Below are 15771 nucleotides of genomic sequence, written 5' to 3'. Positions count from 1 at the left end.
TGTGTGCATGTACAGGCTGAAAGCCCCCAAAAAGACCACACACATTCTTCATTTCATGTTTTGGGGCTTTCATTGCCTCTACATGCACACCTTCTATATCAATTGTCCCCTTAGGGATAATAAAGACTGATCAAATTGATGTCATTTTAGTCACAAAAGTCGAGAGAAAGCCGGTAAAACGTGGGTCAGGTAAACAATACCACATCGCCATGACAACATATTGTCATATGTATTGTTTTGCCTCGTGCTGACGGACCACTTGTTTACACAGAGGCCTGTTTATGCTGTTACATGCAGTGGCTGTTGTCCGTCTGCCGTCTGCCCAATTTCACGTGAATGCAGCATGAAAAATATGACTGAGTTGCTTGCGATATACAACCGCAACGTTAGATGGGAGTAATTCCTACACAATGTACCTTTAAATTTCAAAATGTTGAAGTTACTTTGCACTGTTGCAACTTCTTATCTCTGAGGTAATAATTTGTACATTTGGTAGCTCAGTACAACCCAAAAAAATCTATTAAATGTCAGAGACGTTTAAAACATCTTTACATGAAGATTTTTATTTGAGTATCTGTACATAATGTGAAATCTGCTTTACATTTTTACATACATGGATGTGCTACATTAGTTATCTCCCTCTTTCACGTCAGTGTGGTTGCAGACACGAGAGCATCAATGTCCTGTATGGCTCTGGATGTCCTCTGAAGAGCTTCAGCAATGGAGCTCTCATTCACTGGCTCAAGAGTCTCCTCTCTTGCAGAAGTGTCTTGCAGCTCCACAAATCCTGTCTCACTCCTACGAAGGCGGCTGTTTTCCAAAAGGACTGGAGACAGGGATGTTAAAGAGCATGCAAAGTCTTTCTCAACATAAACACGGCTAATCTGCAAAATCTGCACAACAATTATCCATCACCACAGCGCTTTGTGCCGTCCTCCAAGTGTTCAAGGATACAGTTGAACCGTTTAATCTTCTCCAGTTCTGCAGCTACAAGATCTGACCTGGAATATCACATAAACAAGCCATTTACACAGCCTTCACTTTTCAATACTGTAACACTAAAGGAGTGATTAGAAACATGAAACTCACCGACATTCTGCTCTCATGTGATGCTCAACAGGTGCTGGATTGGACAGGTATTCTTCAACCATCAGTGGTTTAGAGAGATACCTCCCCTGCGAACAAAATATACATTTTTATATCTAGACACCTGAATACTGTGTAAAGATAGTAGAAATATAAGCTGTGGTAATATCTCCAGGGACTAGGTACTTCATTGGCCTCCTGCAAGCAGCTGGGAGTGGCAGGGAGCTTCAGAGATTGCTTCGTCTGGTTATAGCAAGTGAGGATCCTGTGAAATATTAGTTAGTTTAAGTTTATTTCGAACATGTTAAAAGAAATAAAACATAATACAGACATATGGACAGACATAACAAATAAATAATTTGCAAAGACAACACATGAACAAAAATAAAATAATTGAAAATAAAGGTAATTTTTTGTTTTTTCATATCCGAAAAGGAGTTATTCATAAATTAGCTATCAAGCTTTCTTGTCATTATAATCTATACAATAAGTTAATTTATGAGTTTATCTAGCTGGATTTATTCTAATATATTATCACTAATCTTTATCTCTCTAATATATAGTCATATACATATAAAGACATATACAAACACATATACAGAAACAAACTGAAGGTAACACCAACAGAGCAACAAATAAACTAAGTGGGTAAATACCCAAATAAATTATAATAAGCACCTTGTGGTTGTCAAACACTCTCATTCCTGTACATACTGAAAATAATTTCTTTGTACTTCTTTTTGAACTGGATTATGTTTGGACATTCTTTTAACCCCACATTCAAACTGTTCCATAGTTTAATTCCACAGATAGGAACACAAAAGCTCCTTCTTGTTGTGCGTATATCCTGGATTTTAAATTTAAAATTTCCCCTTAAGTTATAACCCCCTTCCCTTTCAATGAATATTTTTTGTGAATGCTTCCAGGTAGTGAATTGTTTGTTGCTTTAAATATTATTTGTGCTGTCTGTAGATCGACAAGATCTTAGAATTTTTTGACTGTAAGAAAAATGAATTTGTGTGATCCCTATATCCTGCCCTATGAATGACCCTTATTGCTTTCTTTTGCAGAGTGATGAGTGTATGTATTGTGCTTAATATATTGACGTGAAGGCTGTAGACTTAAATAAAATATAGACATGAAGTTCATGTGACTGTGTCAAGGCGGTAGCTTACCTGCTGGCACGGCTCACGATAGAGCCTATAGAGTAGACCTGTCCACATACGTCCGGTGGCAGGCTGTTCAGGTGGTATGATAGCTCTTTCACCTGTGACATAGACGGTGTCATCAAGTAATTTAGAGTGGCTTCGTATTCAATCTTCCAAAAATGATAACCTGTTTTTCTTTTGACGGATACAATATGATGTAAAAGTCTTCAAATTACCCGTCCTGACCGCAACTCAGGTTGGTGATGTGTAAAGTAAGTGTTAAGGACACCGTTAGAGCGGATCACTGATCCATCTCCTGGGGAAACGTCTATGACTGAGACAGTTCCGCTCAGAATCCTACACAACAAAGGGTACTGGTGCAGGTTATATGTAAATACATGTATTATTCATGACTGTATATGGCTTCTTACATAATAAAATAGGACAAAAATCTGATTGTGTGTGATAATATACAACTCGCAATTATTTGCCCTCTTCTTTTTGCCTTCACAAAATACAATACAAATAATTAAATAAAGATAATTAGAAACACATTTATCCTGTGCAGCTCAATCTGTTTGATTTTACAGTTTTTCTCCATTGGTTTGGCTCATTTTTCGCTTGGCAACTGTTCACAACAGAATTGTATTTCTCATTCATTTCATCAAATTGCAAATGTCTTTGTACATCTTTGCAAATGATTAAGTACAGGTAGCTGCAGCTAGCACAATGTCCAAGAGAATAGATCTTGTTGATCTAAACTGATTGATTGATTCTCAGTCTAATGGTTGTTCTCTCCAAAACCTGTCAGCCTCATTTCATTCTATAAGTCATCACATGCACAATAGTCTGTTCAATTGGTCAAAATTAGTCAAGAACATAATACCATGAATACCATATATTTATTTACAGCACTACAGGCTACCTTTTCCTTGTTTTTGCTCATGTGTTTATATTACAGTATATTATGCTGTATACATTTTCTTACTCTGATGAATGGAAGTTACTTTATGTATGAATACAAATGACTACCTTTCCTTGACAGTATGAGTGCAATGTGTGATGTCAAACCTTATAGGCTACTCTTACCCTAAAATCCAGTTTTTTTAAATTATTATTATTATTATTATTATTATTATTAATTTTTCGGTTCTATACACAATTGTATTCTGTTAGCTAGACAAAAAACAACAACTAGTCCAGTAACTATTGTCAATGAAGGACTGGGCTCAGACTGAGAGGAGGACATGAGGGACATTTCAATGGTCCTCTGCCATAGTGACAAAACATCTAAACATTTTGATTTGCACGATGCCAAAGGGATGATGCATTTTGGGGACACTGACTATTTGTATAACAAGGAAATTTAGTTTTGACACATGAGTGAACTGTTTTGAGAGAGAGATGCGCTTTTGCAAGTGATCTATGGTTGTGCTGAACTGTAACACTGTTTTGCCAAATGATCTTAAGAGTTTTGAGAATGTAATATCTGTTCAGAGAAATGAGCCAAACCAACTGAGAAAAACTGTAATATACAGTATTGTAAACTATGGAGTAGAGGTGTGGCTTTCCAGACTTGCACTCCTACCTGTAAGTGACTCCTTGACACCACATCACTTTGACCAGCTCTGTTGGAAGGTCTTCTGGCTGATCTGTTTTGCTCAGTGGGTCGTTCCACCTTAAAGTAAGGACATTAGTGTTGTGTGAAACCAGTCACTGAGCTTTGTCAAATATCACAGTCAGTATGTGAACTTGTGTCATTCACAAACCTGTGTCTGTGAGGTGACAGACATGTGAGAGGCAGCGGCTGAGGCAGATGAGACCTTCTCTCTTCACTAGATACGTCAGACATATTCATTTTCCCGTCTTTCTGAGCAGATCCGCCAGCTCCCTCTGTTTCAACAACTTTAGAGAGACGAGCTGTCCAGTGATGACGAGCCAAGGAGAGAGGGTAGCACCAGGTGGGGGCATAAGCAGAGCAGGAGTGATGCTGGACCACTGTGGTGGACTGGTACATCTCCCCCAGCTGGGGACGGAGGAGATGAGAGACCAAGTGGTTAATCAAAGATCAGATGTTAAGCACAGGAATATTTCTAAGAAGCATTACATACCTTTGGCTGAGAAGTGCCGGTTATCTGAGGAGAACAGGACCTTGATCTCCCTCTTCCTGTTCCCTGATGCACTTCTTTGGTCTCATCACCGGTGGTCTGACTGATCAGACTGTTTACCTGCTGACCGCCTGGCCTGACATCAGGATCTCTGCTGCTGAGACTCTGCGCGCCGCTTCGCTGACTCTGAGTCCGACTCAGGCTGCACGTGAACTCAACAGAGAATTCTTCACCTGAGGGCGACAGCGTCAGTACGGCTCGGCCATCCTCAGACCGGATAACGGTTTCACCTCCAGGCCCAAGCTCTGCTTCACAGGAAGACCGGCGGGGCCACTGGACCTCTGAGTCAATGCTGAAAAAAGGCTAAGGAAGAAAATGCAAAAACATAATGAAGATATTAGTCATTTTAAGCCAAAATGGGGGTCAATCTTGAACAAATTGCAACAGAAGCAAACTCAACTGATTTTGTATCCTCAACATGTCCTGACTGAGTGAGGGAAAAAAGCCCTGGTATTAGGGTAAAGACCAAAAAAAAGACCAAAATATAACCCATTCATTAATTTATCTTCTGATGGTTATTTTGATCCAACAGTTCTTTAAAAAAAAATATTCTTGGCATTTTTGCCTTTAGAGAGATATTTGTGAAAGGGGGATGGAGAGATGGAAGGACTTGCAGCAAAGGACATGGACTGGATTCGAACCCGTCGCTGCAAGAAGCACTCGTTTTACATGGTAGCCTTAGCACACCAGCTCATTAAGCTACAGTGTGCCTAACTGTAATATGTCAACAAGATGAAACAAGACATTTTCACCTGCTATACCCAATGTTTAGATATTTTTATATTTTCTTGTATGCAAATTAGCCATACATAATTAGATTATGTCCTGTTTTCTCATGTTAACAAAGAATTTCAAAAAACTTGCAATACATTTTTTGTTTGTCTTAATGTAGCCTAGTAATCAACTCAGTAATTTTCATGATGATATCTAAAGGTTAAAAATGTTACCCTATTCACGTGAGAAAAAATAATTGGCGTATGAATGGGCTATATTTTGGTCTTTTTGGAAACTTTCCCCTAATGGGATTCTTAGGGGCTTTTTTCCCCCTCACTCAGGACATGTTGAGGATACAAAATCAGTTGAGTTTGCTTCTGTTGCAATTTGTTCAACCTTTTCCCATAAAATGACTGGACTATACTGACAGATCTCTGCACAATACAAAGGACTGACAGTGGACAGTGAAGTAGCTCTTACCTGTGTGTGTTCAGCAGGGATGAGCTCTTCTGGCAGATATGGCTGACTTGCATGTTTATTCCTAAACGCCAATGCAGCGACCAACAACTCCTGCCAAATGACATCAGCGTGATGAATACAATACAGTTATGTCTGTACAGACCTTGTAAGACCGAAACCATGACAACAAGACACCACACCTTGTATGTGCTGATGGTGAACCTGGTCCTCTGTCGGACTCTCTCCCGGGGCTGCAGAGGATGCCGGGAAAGATCCGGGGCTTTCACCAGCACGAACTCACAGCCGCACGGCGACAGCTGCAGCTGACGTCCGTTCACGTAGCGAACATCCACCGACTCATCCTCATACATGATCATCAAAGTGACACTGGCGTCGGTTTCCATCGTCAACTGGGATCAGTCAACTTTCCCCGCCTGGGTCGCGCTGAAAAAGTCAAAACAAGCGTCGCTCAACGTCATCACGTTGAGACGTTTGTTGTTGGCGCGCTCCCTATGGCGCGCTCACGGTGAGGGAGAAAGCCAGAGTGACAAACTACTTTTAAATGTTTGGTCTTGATTTGATTATTTTATTTTTTTATAGCCAGGTTGCAGACTGTGTATTGTACATGTATAGGCCTAGTCACATACAATATAGAACAAACAAACAATGCGATATATTAACACAGCAAAAACTGTACATCAAATCAGTTCATACTTTTCTTTTTCTTTTTTACTTTATCCTAACCTAAATTAGCCTTTGTGCGTATTGCACTGATACCAATAGCTACATTAAATGAAGAGGCAAAATAGCCAATAGGCTAAGCCAAACCTTTCAACCAGGACCAAAACAACTGGGAAAAAAAGAGGAAAACCCATTGATTTTATTCCACTAATAACAGGAAAAAGTAAAGTAAAAATAAATAGAATGACACCTTGCCCAGCTGAGCTCAAACAAATTCAAAAAGTCAACGACTGGAATGCTCATAATGAATGTTGGAGTTAGGCCTACTATAGACTTAAAGTTTGAGTAAAACATGTTAATTTAATAAGAACAAATTGACTTTCACAATTCAGATAGAGCTGGATTGTCCAGGCTTGTCAGAGTCATGACTGTTGTTGAACCATTTGGCGTGACAAAATTTAGCACTAGGGTGCAGCTACTGTTGGCTGGATAGCTGCTAAATGTGAGAAAGTCATGTTTTATTTTAGGGTGTAAATAGAGAGGTGACAGAGAAACAACCTGGGACATAATTTGGATTTTTTTATGTTACATTTTTATTCCCCAACCTAAATGTTATTGTTTCAACATCTTCCACAGGTAGGAATCAGTGGAACATAATGAATAGTTTTATGATATCTCTACTTCAGACAGCTAGATTAATCTACAAATACTACAGGCAAAACTGAGTGTTGTCCTGTTGGGGGCAGCAGCGCTGCACCGCTGGCTCCACACCACCGGACCTCAGACAGAAGAAGCAGCGGCAGCAGCAGCAGCGTCTCTGCTCGGGTCGTAACAATCGCATCTCTCGTCCCACCGAGGCGATTTCAGGCACCTCTACGAAATAAGTGACCGACCATATTGCAATGGTTACACCGCCAGTCTGCTCTTTCACAGTAGACACGCCGGAGCTGCAATGAAGGTGCCTTTTTATGTATTTATTTCTTTACATAACCTATCTTCCAGTTGTAGCCCCTCTCAGCCTCTCGCTGCCAGCTAACGTTAGCTAACGCGACGCCAGCTCTATGTCGCTGCACCTGCGGAGCTGTCGCTGTGTTGTCCCGTCTGTGTGAGAGGCTAACTACGGTCACCAGGACAGGTCTGACAGCAGCCTGTCACCACACACCGGCTAGGCAGCAGCGTTAAACACGAAGCCTCTTAGGTAAATGTGTTTTCTTACTGAAGGTTTCTCAAGTTGTTTTCACCGTTAACGTTAGCTGGCTATCTATCTAAATATTTTACTATGTAGCTCCTAGCACAGTTACACGATACTGTTGTGGCAGTTGTAGCTGCCTGCACATCCTGCTCAGCTTACTATTGCTTTGTGTTAAAATAGCACTGTGGTGTAAAGGCTTTTAGTCATCTCATCTATAATTAGCATGCACATGTAGTTTACATAGAAAGCCTGGGATTTGTTTCTGTGGTAACCACACCAGTATAAATGTTTCTGTGCTGCCCATTCATGTTCAATGTCGCGTCAGTCCCTACAGCAGCAGCAGCAGCAGCAGCAGCAGCAGCAATGTTGTTGTGAAGAGGGGAAATACTGAAGTGGAGGTGTTTTGTGCCTGTCAGGCAGGGGCCTCGTCCATGTGGGCTTCATGCTGTGGTCTGCTGAATGAAGTCATGGGTACCGGGGCCGTCAGAGGCCAGCAGCCGGGGTTTGGGGCCGGTGCTGGACCCTTCAGATTTGCCCCCAGTGCAGGATACTCCACATACCCGCCCACCAGCTCAGGGAGTCCCAGTCTTGTATGCAAGGCCTGTGGCCAGGCCTTCTCAGTCTTCAGGAGGAAGGTAGGTGTCTTGAGTTCTGCTGTGTGTGTGATGCCAGAACATGTCATCAGGTCTGCTGACTTAATGAGAGGGAAAAGGGCATGTGTGGAAGCAGAAGGGGAGATTAAATGAATATTTTAGTCTGATGTACTAATTACTTACTGTACTTGGCTGAGGAAGACAGAGGAAGGTAGTTTTGAGCATAATTTAATGCCGTTGGGTGAGTGGAAAATTAAGAGTGAAACGCATAAAGTCAGTATCTTAAATCTTTTTTTTTTTTTAAAGAATATCCTTAAGTCTAAGTACATCGTAAAGATCATAATTAACCTCACATTCTAAAGTGCTTGAACAATATTTAGCCTTGTGGAGATAAAAAACAAAAAAACAAAAAAAACTGATTAAATTTACACCCAGAGGCAACTAATTTTTATTTCTAGCTGATTGCAGAGACAGATGGACGACATACTGGTTCTGTTATATCATCCTCTCTGATGATCATGTGTGGCTCACAGGGTCTCATTCTGTCTGAACCTTGTGCTTCACTCGCTCATCGTGCCAGTTTAATCCCACGTCTTGCATTTATTACTGTTTGATGTTTGTCACTTAAAAGAAATGAGCTGCCTCCCGCGTGTCTGTGCCTGGAGAGGTAGAGCAGATGTGAGTGATTGAAAAATGCAGCGAAGGTCTATTGGCATGGAGATTCCAGTCATCTAGTCAATGTTGCCTCACCACTTAACTCCTACATGAAAGGCAATTGTCAAAAACAACGATAAATAGACTCAGGGCAGATAGATATTTGGTCACATGTTTCAGCCTTATGCATCATTCAAGCACCAAGAAGAAGGTGTGTGCATAACATCACTAATTGCCTCATTTCCATCATCTTGTTTTTCTCACTCTGTTCCTTCTCTAGTATATTTGCTGCGACTGCAAGAAGAGCTTCTGCTCGCTCTGCTCCGTGCTTCAGGAGAACCTGCGCATTTGTGCCACATGCCATTTGCTGAAAGCGACGGCCTTTCAACGGCCTCGGCTCATGCGTTTACGAGTGAAGGACCTGCGTCAGTACTTGCTGCTCCGCAACATCCCCACTGACACCTGCAGGGAAAAGGAGGATCTGGTGGACTTGGTGCTCTGTCACCAAGGCATCGAGGAAGAGGAGGACCCCGACGCGGGCAGCCTCCACTCGCGTTCCCTGTACACGCCGACCCCTTCCACCACACAATCTGCCTCCGAGCTGTCTGCTTTTGTCGCCTCTCAGGAGGAGCCCCTCAGCAGGAGTGATAGCTCTGATACTAACCAGGTCAGGATGGAGCTATGAAATATAAAGTATCTTTGTTTGGCTTTAAAGGGACATTGTGTAGCTTCTCCTGTTATCTATTCACGAAAATCGATTCTTTCATTCACCGCGGTAACGCAGTGAGGAGGAATGGAGCGTTACACTGATGCTGCATTCACGTGCAGTCGGGCAGACGGCCGTCGGTAACAAACCAGATGTCACAGAAGTCGAGAGAAAGCCGGTAAAACGTGGGTCAGGTAAACAATACGACATCGCCATGACAACATATTGTCACGTGTATTGTTTTGCCTCGTGCTGACGGACCACTTGTTTACATAGAGGCTTGTTTATGCCGTTACGTGCAGCGGCTGTCGTCCGTCTGCCGTCTGCCCAATTTCACGTGAATGCAGCATGAAAAATAGGAGATAGGAGTTGCTTGCGATATACAACCGCAACGCTAGATGGGAGTTATTTCCTACACAATGTACCTTTAAAATTCAGTTTGTGGGAAAACAAATATTTCCTTTAATAGTGACAACATGAAGGCACATTTCTGAGGAGTCCGCGTAGTGTATTTCCCCAGCTGTTTTGCTGATTTGCTGAGCTGCTACAAATAAGTCAATGGGAACAACCCAACATGTCACTGTGGACAAATATAGAAACAAAGTGTTCAAATGAGGTTTATTTATTGTTCGCTTTCACATTGGCTTTGCTACAGGTTTGACAAAATTAAACCGATTAGGATACTAGAAAGCAGAAAGGCAAAAAGTGAAAGCGAGAAGAATAAGTGCTGCAACTGGCGGTGAAAAGGGAGCTGAGCTCCAAACGGCCAGGATCCACTATAAATACTTGTACTTGGCCTGCTTAGGGAGCAGTAAGCTTTTCTATGAATGGAAGGGACGAGAGACATTGTTGTTCCTATGGTATCAATGAGCTGTCTGAAGTGCCTAATCCTAATCCTCGGTTAGCCGGCTTGCTGCTTGCACGTAGCCAACACTAATGTTTGTTGTTGCTGCTGTTGTGTTTCAGGATATAGGCGACGGCACATCTGTGTCTCTCCTCAACTTGGATCCCAGTGAACACACTCCTGAGGTGATCAGATTCTCTGCAATCATTTCAAAGTGAATTATATGCGAAGTTTTGACAAATGAATTTCTCCTCTCTCGCTGAATGTTGGCGCGGTTGCAAGGAAACCAAAGCGAGAGTTGAAAATGAAACTGCTTTCTCTCCTGCAAAAACTGCAGTGTCTTGCAGATTGCAGAACTCAATAGACCTCAGATTTTCAAATTACAGTCAAAGTGCTTATTGCACAGAAGAAGCAGTAATAAATAAAGTTATCTATGACAGGAAGGGAACAAAAATGCTTTAAAAAAGTTTTCTGTAGAAAAAGTCTCACGTGTTTTTTTTCCCCCCCTGATTATTAGGTGAGTCCTCAGACGCGACGTCGGGCCAGAGCGTCTCTCTCTGACATCTCCAGCTTGAGGGACATCGAGGGCCTGTCTGTCAGACAGCTGAAGGAGATCCTGGCCAGGAACTTTGTCAACTATTCAGGGTGCTGTGAGAAGTGGGAGCTGGTGGAGCGTGTGAGCAGACTGTACAGAGAGACGGAAGAAAACAGGAAATCAAGTGGGTATTAAGCACAAAAGTAGATGCTGTGCATAGACATGACACTCATTATGTATTCGCTGATAGGTATAATCGAGATTTTACTGCAGAATATGTGTAGGCAAGTAAATAATCTATAAATATACAAACTGCTGTTTAAGTATTGAACATGTGCTCTCAGTGATCGAATCTAATTTCTTTCCTGCAGTGGAAAATGTGAGCAGTACTGTAACCACAGGTAAGATGTCACTCATCTCTTTGAATTGTCCTAGATGTGGCTACTGTACCACATCCTGTTTAATGCCATAGAAACATAATGTCATTCTTCTACTGGTGATAATTTGAAATGCCTACGCTGATAACTCATATAGACACAGCCAGACTCATTCAAATGAGTTTAGTCATTCACAATGATGACGACAATGTCTCTTGCTTGCTCCTTCCACTCTTAAGTGGTGGCCTTCCCCCCTCCTATCTGCAACGGTGCCATCGGAGGTAAGGTCTTATGGATTCCTCGCCACCGTTGCCGTGGTCACACATGTCAGCCTCTCCATCGCTTGAACAGTATCCCATCACATCTATTCTGCGCCACATCTGTCTTTGTCGTGAACATGTTCTCATTCGTCCCTTTCTATGCTAAATCGCTACTTGGATGTTTCACCTCCTCCATTAAAGAATTTAAATATTTCAGTTACATATGTCATTCTCCAGGAATATTGATCCACCGTGTGATCGATCACCTGAGGTCATCCGTTCATGTGTTCGATGTGTGACGCTAATTATACTGAGAACTGCAGTATGTTAGCCGTGTGTGCACTCACTCTTTACCAGCACGCCCTCGGTGATAAAGACCGTGTGGTTGCCATGGAAACATCTTGACACATAGCCACAATAGGCATTGACATTTTTCAGGAGATTGTGTGCATGACCTGACCGAGATAAGGCAGACTGGATAAGATGAGGTGTTTTATATGAAGCTGCTGGCTGTTCTGCCGCCCTCCTGTCTCTCCTCAGTGCATGTTATTTTTTTCCCCCTTTCCCACTGTGTATAAAGCAGTTCCTTAAAGGAGAATTCCGGTCATTTTTCACTCCTAAATCGTTTGTCCTGATGTTCACCCAGTGTTGGGGGGAGAAAAAAAACGCGACTAAAATTGATGCAGGTAAACCAGAGTTACACCATGGCTAGACGGCGCTAGGGATAGTGACAACGCTAACCTATGGGGGCAATTCTTTCAACCACAACAAACACTCAAAAAACAATCAAATATCTATGGTACATGACTGGAATCCTTATGACACACCACTGAACTCATTTAGTGTACAGTATAAACAGTATAAACTTTGTGTTTTTGCATGTAGCCACTCACCTCAGACTCTGAAACATCCTGGAAAGACATTACTATCCGATCGCAGAGCTGCTGCTCTCCCCGCCACAGAAACTAGGGCCCAATTCCAAGCCGACCCCTCACGGACTCACTGACTTAGAGGCGCGTTCACGGGAAGTCCGTGAGTGTGTGAGGGCTGTTCCGTTGTCAGATCATCAAGTCAGTGAGTCAGTGAATGAGCCCTTACTGCCCCCTTACCATAAGTCAGCACCGATGCTGACTTTGGGTAAGCAAATTACCCACAGTTCATAGCGTTGTGAAGTCAAACACATGGGATGCCGTCAGAATGTGAGTGTTAAAAAAAAAAAAGAAAAGTAAATTAACACACGTAGTCAGAGAGAGCTCCGCCGGTCTCTTTATTGTTAATGGACAGGAGCCAAAAAAAGAAAGAAATAAAAAGAAAAGAAGTTTACTGTCAGTATTAATTAACGTGCAGTTTGTGATTATTGATGATGATTTGATCAGATCTGATCCAGGAATATTTTGTTTTGAGTCCGTCCCCCTCACACACGTTGTGCGTATTGAAAGTACAGTAAATTATCGGTCCAAGGGCGGAGTTAAAAACATTTTGTTGTCAAGGTAACGTGTCGTGAGAGTGGGTAAGTGCTGTTCCATTCATGTTTACAGCATCTGGACCCTCACAGACTCTCACACTCTGTCACTTAGAGCTGACATCACTTAAGTCAGTGAGGGTTCAGGGCTTGAGTCTTTAGGGGGCGGATTGGAACTGGGCCAAACACTTTTTCCTTGTTGTGATGATTTCTTTACAAAAATAAACGGTGGAGCAGTGCAGTGGTAATCTCCAAAATATCTCAGACCGTTTATTTAGTAAAGAAATCATCACAACAAGGAAAAGGTGTTTGTTTCTGTGGCGGGGAGAGCAGGCGCTCTGCGATTGGATAGTAATGTCTTTCCAGGATGTTTCAGAGTTCGGCTGTCTGAGGTGAGTGACTACATGCAAAAATAAAAAGTTTATACTGTTTATACTGTACAGTTTATGAGTTCAGTGGTGTGTCATAAGGATTCCAGTCATGTACCATAGATATTTGATTGCTTTTTTGAGTGTTTGTTGTGGTTGAAAGAATTGCCCACATACTTTAGCGTTGTTGCTATCGCCATGGTGTAACTCCGGTTTGCCTGCATCAATTTCTCCTTTAACATTTCAAGTCACCTCTCTGTGTCCCTTTTTCTGTCCAGACGGTGAGAGGGGTCCGCTGACGATCCACGACGACAACCTCTGCAGGATCTGCATGGACGCCACGATCGACTGCGTCCTCCTGGAGTGCGGTCACATGGTCACCTGCACAAAGTGCGGCAAGAGGATGAACGAGTGTCCGATCTGCAGGCAGTACGTCGTGAGGGCCGTGCACGTCTTCAAGTCCTAATGCAACCCACTGCAACACCACAGCACCTGCTTCAGAGCAGCAGCTCAGATTGAGACTGTACCTTAACTCAACCATGCAGCTCATAACTTTTGAATCCCCAAAAGACTTATTTTGTGGATGTTTCATGTTTATATTCACATTATTTGCACATTGAAATATTATGAGAAATATGTTTTTTTTTTTTTTCTTAAGTATTTGACTCTTTGGTTTAACCAAGCGGGCAGAGAGCGTAGGATCGTACCCTCCTGTGAGTCATTCCTCAAGTAAACATATCTCTAATCTGTCTTCATTCCAAAGTGTCCATGTTGCTTTTCTTACAATTTTTCAACACAAAGAATGTGTGGCATTCAGTCACCTGCAGACTTATATTTAACACAACACATCACCCTCAGATCTGCCTATAAACTGTAGCTGGCACTCGACTGCTGAGTATTCTTTAGAGCACCTCTCTTTACAGCTGCTGCAAGTGAAGACATATCTTAGTAACACCGAGAACGGTCACATACTGAACCTGAGCACAGGAGAGTTAGGTGCCAAATAATGGGTCATGCCCTCATGCTTCTCACCCATCTTTTTATTTCCCTCGACTGTGTGGGCCAGTGTGTGGCTGTGAATTGTTCAGCATGTTTTAACAGAAAGCACTTTGTTCACTGTGTGTTGAATGCACCACTCACTCACAACCGAGTTCAGTAGCGGCCGAGGTAGCACATGTACCAATCATTGAACACTTTTCCAAAGAGTGAAAAGCTAAATGGAAATCACTGAGCTTGTGTTTTCTTTTCAAAGTCCCAACACGGCGTGTTCCTCAGCCCACAGATGAGCAGGTGGTCTGGCGTTGTATTTCAAGGACACCGATAACTGGTGACGGCGATTTATGATGAAGTCGATGTGTTATTTCATCATTTTCACCTACTTTTGTAACACAAAAAAAGAGCTTGTTGCAATGCATTACACATTGAGACGACCATACAAACTCATTACAGCAATAGCTGACCTCCGCTGTCACCTCTGTCCCGTCTCGGCACTTAAAAGGAGACACAAGACAGATACCGGTGCTAACTCATCCGACCATCTCTCCTGTTCCCCAGCTGAACTGTGGATGTGAAACTCTGAATGTTTTTTGTTTTCGTTGTTGTCGTATCTTGTTGGGAGTGGAATGAAGTGTCTTGATGCGTTTTAGTTGATTTTCTCATGTAGGAGTAATATATTGAACTAACTATTCAAAGACATAGCGATGAGTTTACTGACACCTGTGGTATAGAAAGTATATAGAAATAATGACTTGCTAATGTACATTTGCATATATTGATCCATATGAGATGTATATATCTATATTTTTTTTCTCCATTTGATTTAAATTGCGTAATACCAGATTATTGAAATGTCCCCCAGATTGGGTTAGTTTATTATTACAGAGTTATGTTTTTCTGTCAGGTGTTTTAAAATATGTTAAATCTACATAGTTTTGCTTGAATTGTTAACCAGAGCATGACAAGAACCTGTATGACACTGGTTATGTTATATCACCCTCTAAAATCCAGATTTCTGATTTTATTTCTCCTAATCCTGCTCTTTTAGAAGTATCCAGCTCTCTACTGTACCCACTCAAAGTCAACATTGCTGCTATTACAGTAAAGACATCCTCTACAATCACCATTAGTAGTGGAGCAGGTTGCACTTTTCCTTTAGGGAGGGAGTAATTGTGTGCAAGGTTTTTGTCTTTGTATTTGGGAATGTTGAACTTTTTATTTTGGTAATTAAAGATTTTAATTAAAGTCTGTTTTTGTATACTCATGCATATGTGTCCCTGTATTATCTTGGATGAATAATTCGTTGCATGGGGGAGAAAAGTGATGACAATTCTAGGGGCCCACAGCCCAGTAGGGCCCACAAAAAACCCCAGGAGACTGATTTTATTTTTTTCTAAATTCCTCTTATACACAATCGATAAAAAAAAATGGCGATGAAAAGTCAGAGGTTGGGGGCCCACTTAAGTATTTTTTCAGGGTGCCCAGAATTCCTAGCAACGGCCCTGCCTAAGATAAATTGATTAATTTA

At 41.9% G+C, this 15771-nt stretch overlaps 2 protein-coding genes across 5 annotated transcripts; one reads left to right on the top strand and one right to left on the bottom strand.

Moving 5' to 3' along the window:
• Positions 1–644: 644 nt before the first annotated feature.
• Positions 645–5979, bottom strand: cUnh5orf34 (chromosome Un C5orf34 homolog; the record flags this gene model as incomplete). Its single annotated transcript, XM_083979784.1, has 11 exons — positions 645–826; positions 955–1001; positions 1090–1175; positions 1273–1351; positions 2262–2353; positions 2471–2591; positions 3823–3877; positions 3987–4260; positions 4463–4705; positions 5597–5686; positions 5776–5979. The coding sequence occupies 11 exons, from the start codon at positions 5977–5979 to the stop codon at positions 645–647; spliced, it is 1473 nt and encodes a 490-aa protein (XP_083835910.1).
• Positions 5980–7064: 1085 nt separating this feature from the next.
• Positions 7065–15466, top strand: LOC310990833 (E3 ubiquitin-protein ligase RNF34-like). 4 transcript variants are annotated; one of them, XM_083978357.1, is made up of 7 exons: positions 7065–7214; positions 7865–8083; positions 8976–9362; positions 10368–10430; positions 10763–10964; positions 11152–11181; positions 13526–15466. In XM_083978357.1, exons 1-7 carry the CDS (start codon positions 7209–7211, stop codon positions 13711–13713), a joined length of 1095 nt encoding a protein of 364 aa, XP_083834483.1. In that variant the 5' UTR covers positions 7065–7208; the 3' UTR covers positions 13714–15466. The 4 variants fall into 4 exon arrangements, with proteins under 4 accessions (XP_083834483.1, XP_083834486.1, XP_083834484.1 ...); XM_083978360.1 differs by having other exon boundaries at positions 7071–7214; positions 7783–8083; XM_083978358.1 differs by having other exon boundaries at positions 7071–7214; positions 7774–8083.
• The last annotated feature ends 305 nt before the right edge of the window (positions 15467–15771 follow it).

Source organism: Trachurus trachurus (genome assembly GCF_905171665.1).
Source record: "Trachurus trachurus genome assembly, chromosome: 9".
In the NCBI taxonomy this organism is placed as follows: Eukaryota; Metazoa; Chordata; class Actinopteri; order Carangiformes; family Carangidae; genus Trachurus; species Trachurus trachurus.
This window is presented reverse-complemented; position numbering and strand designations above follow the sequence as displayed.

What these genes read in the sequence shown, in the direction of transcription:
- LOC310990833 (XM_083978357.1), top strand. An exon ending in CCAGTGAACACACTCCTGAG is followed by an intron (nt 10,431 to 10,762) that starts GTGATCAGATTC and finishes CCTGATTATTAG; the next exon opens with GTGAGTCCTCAGACGCGACG. An exon ending in GGAAGAAAACAGGAAATCAA is followed by an intron (nt 10,965 to 11,151) that starts GTGGGTATTAAG and finishes TCTTTCCTGCAG; the next exon opens with TGGAAAATGTGAGCAGTACT.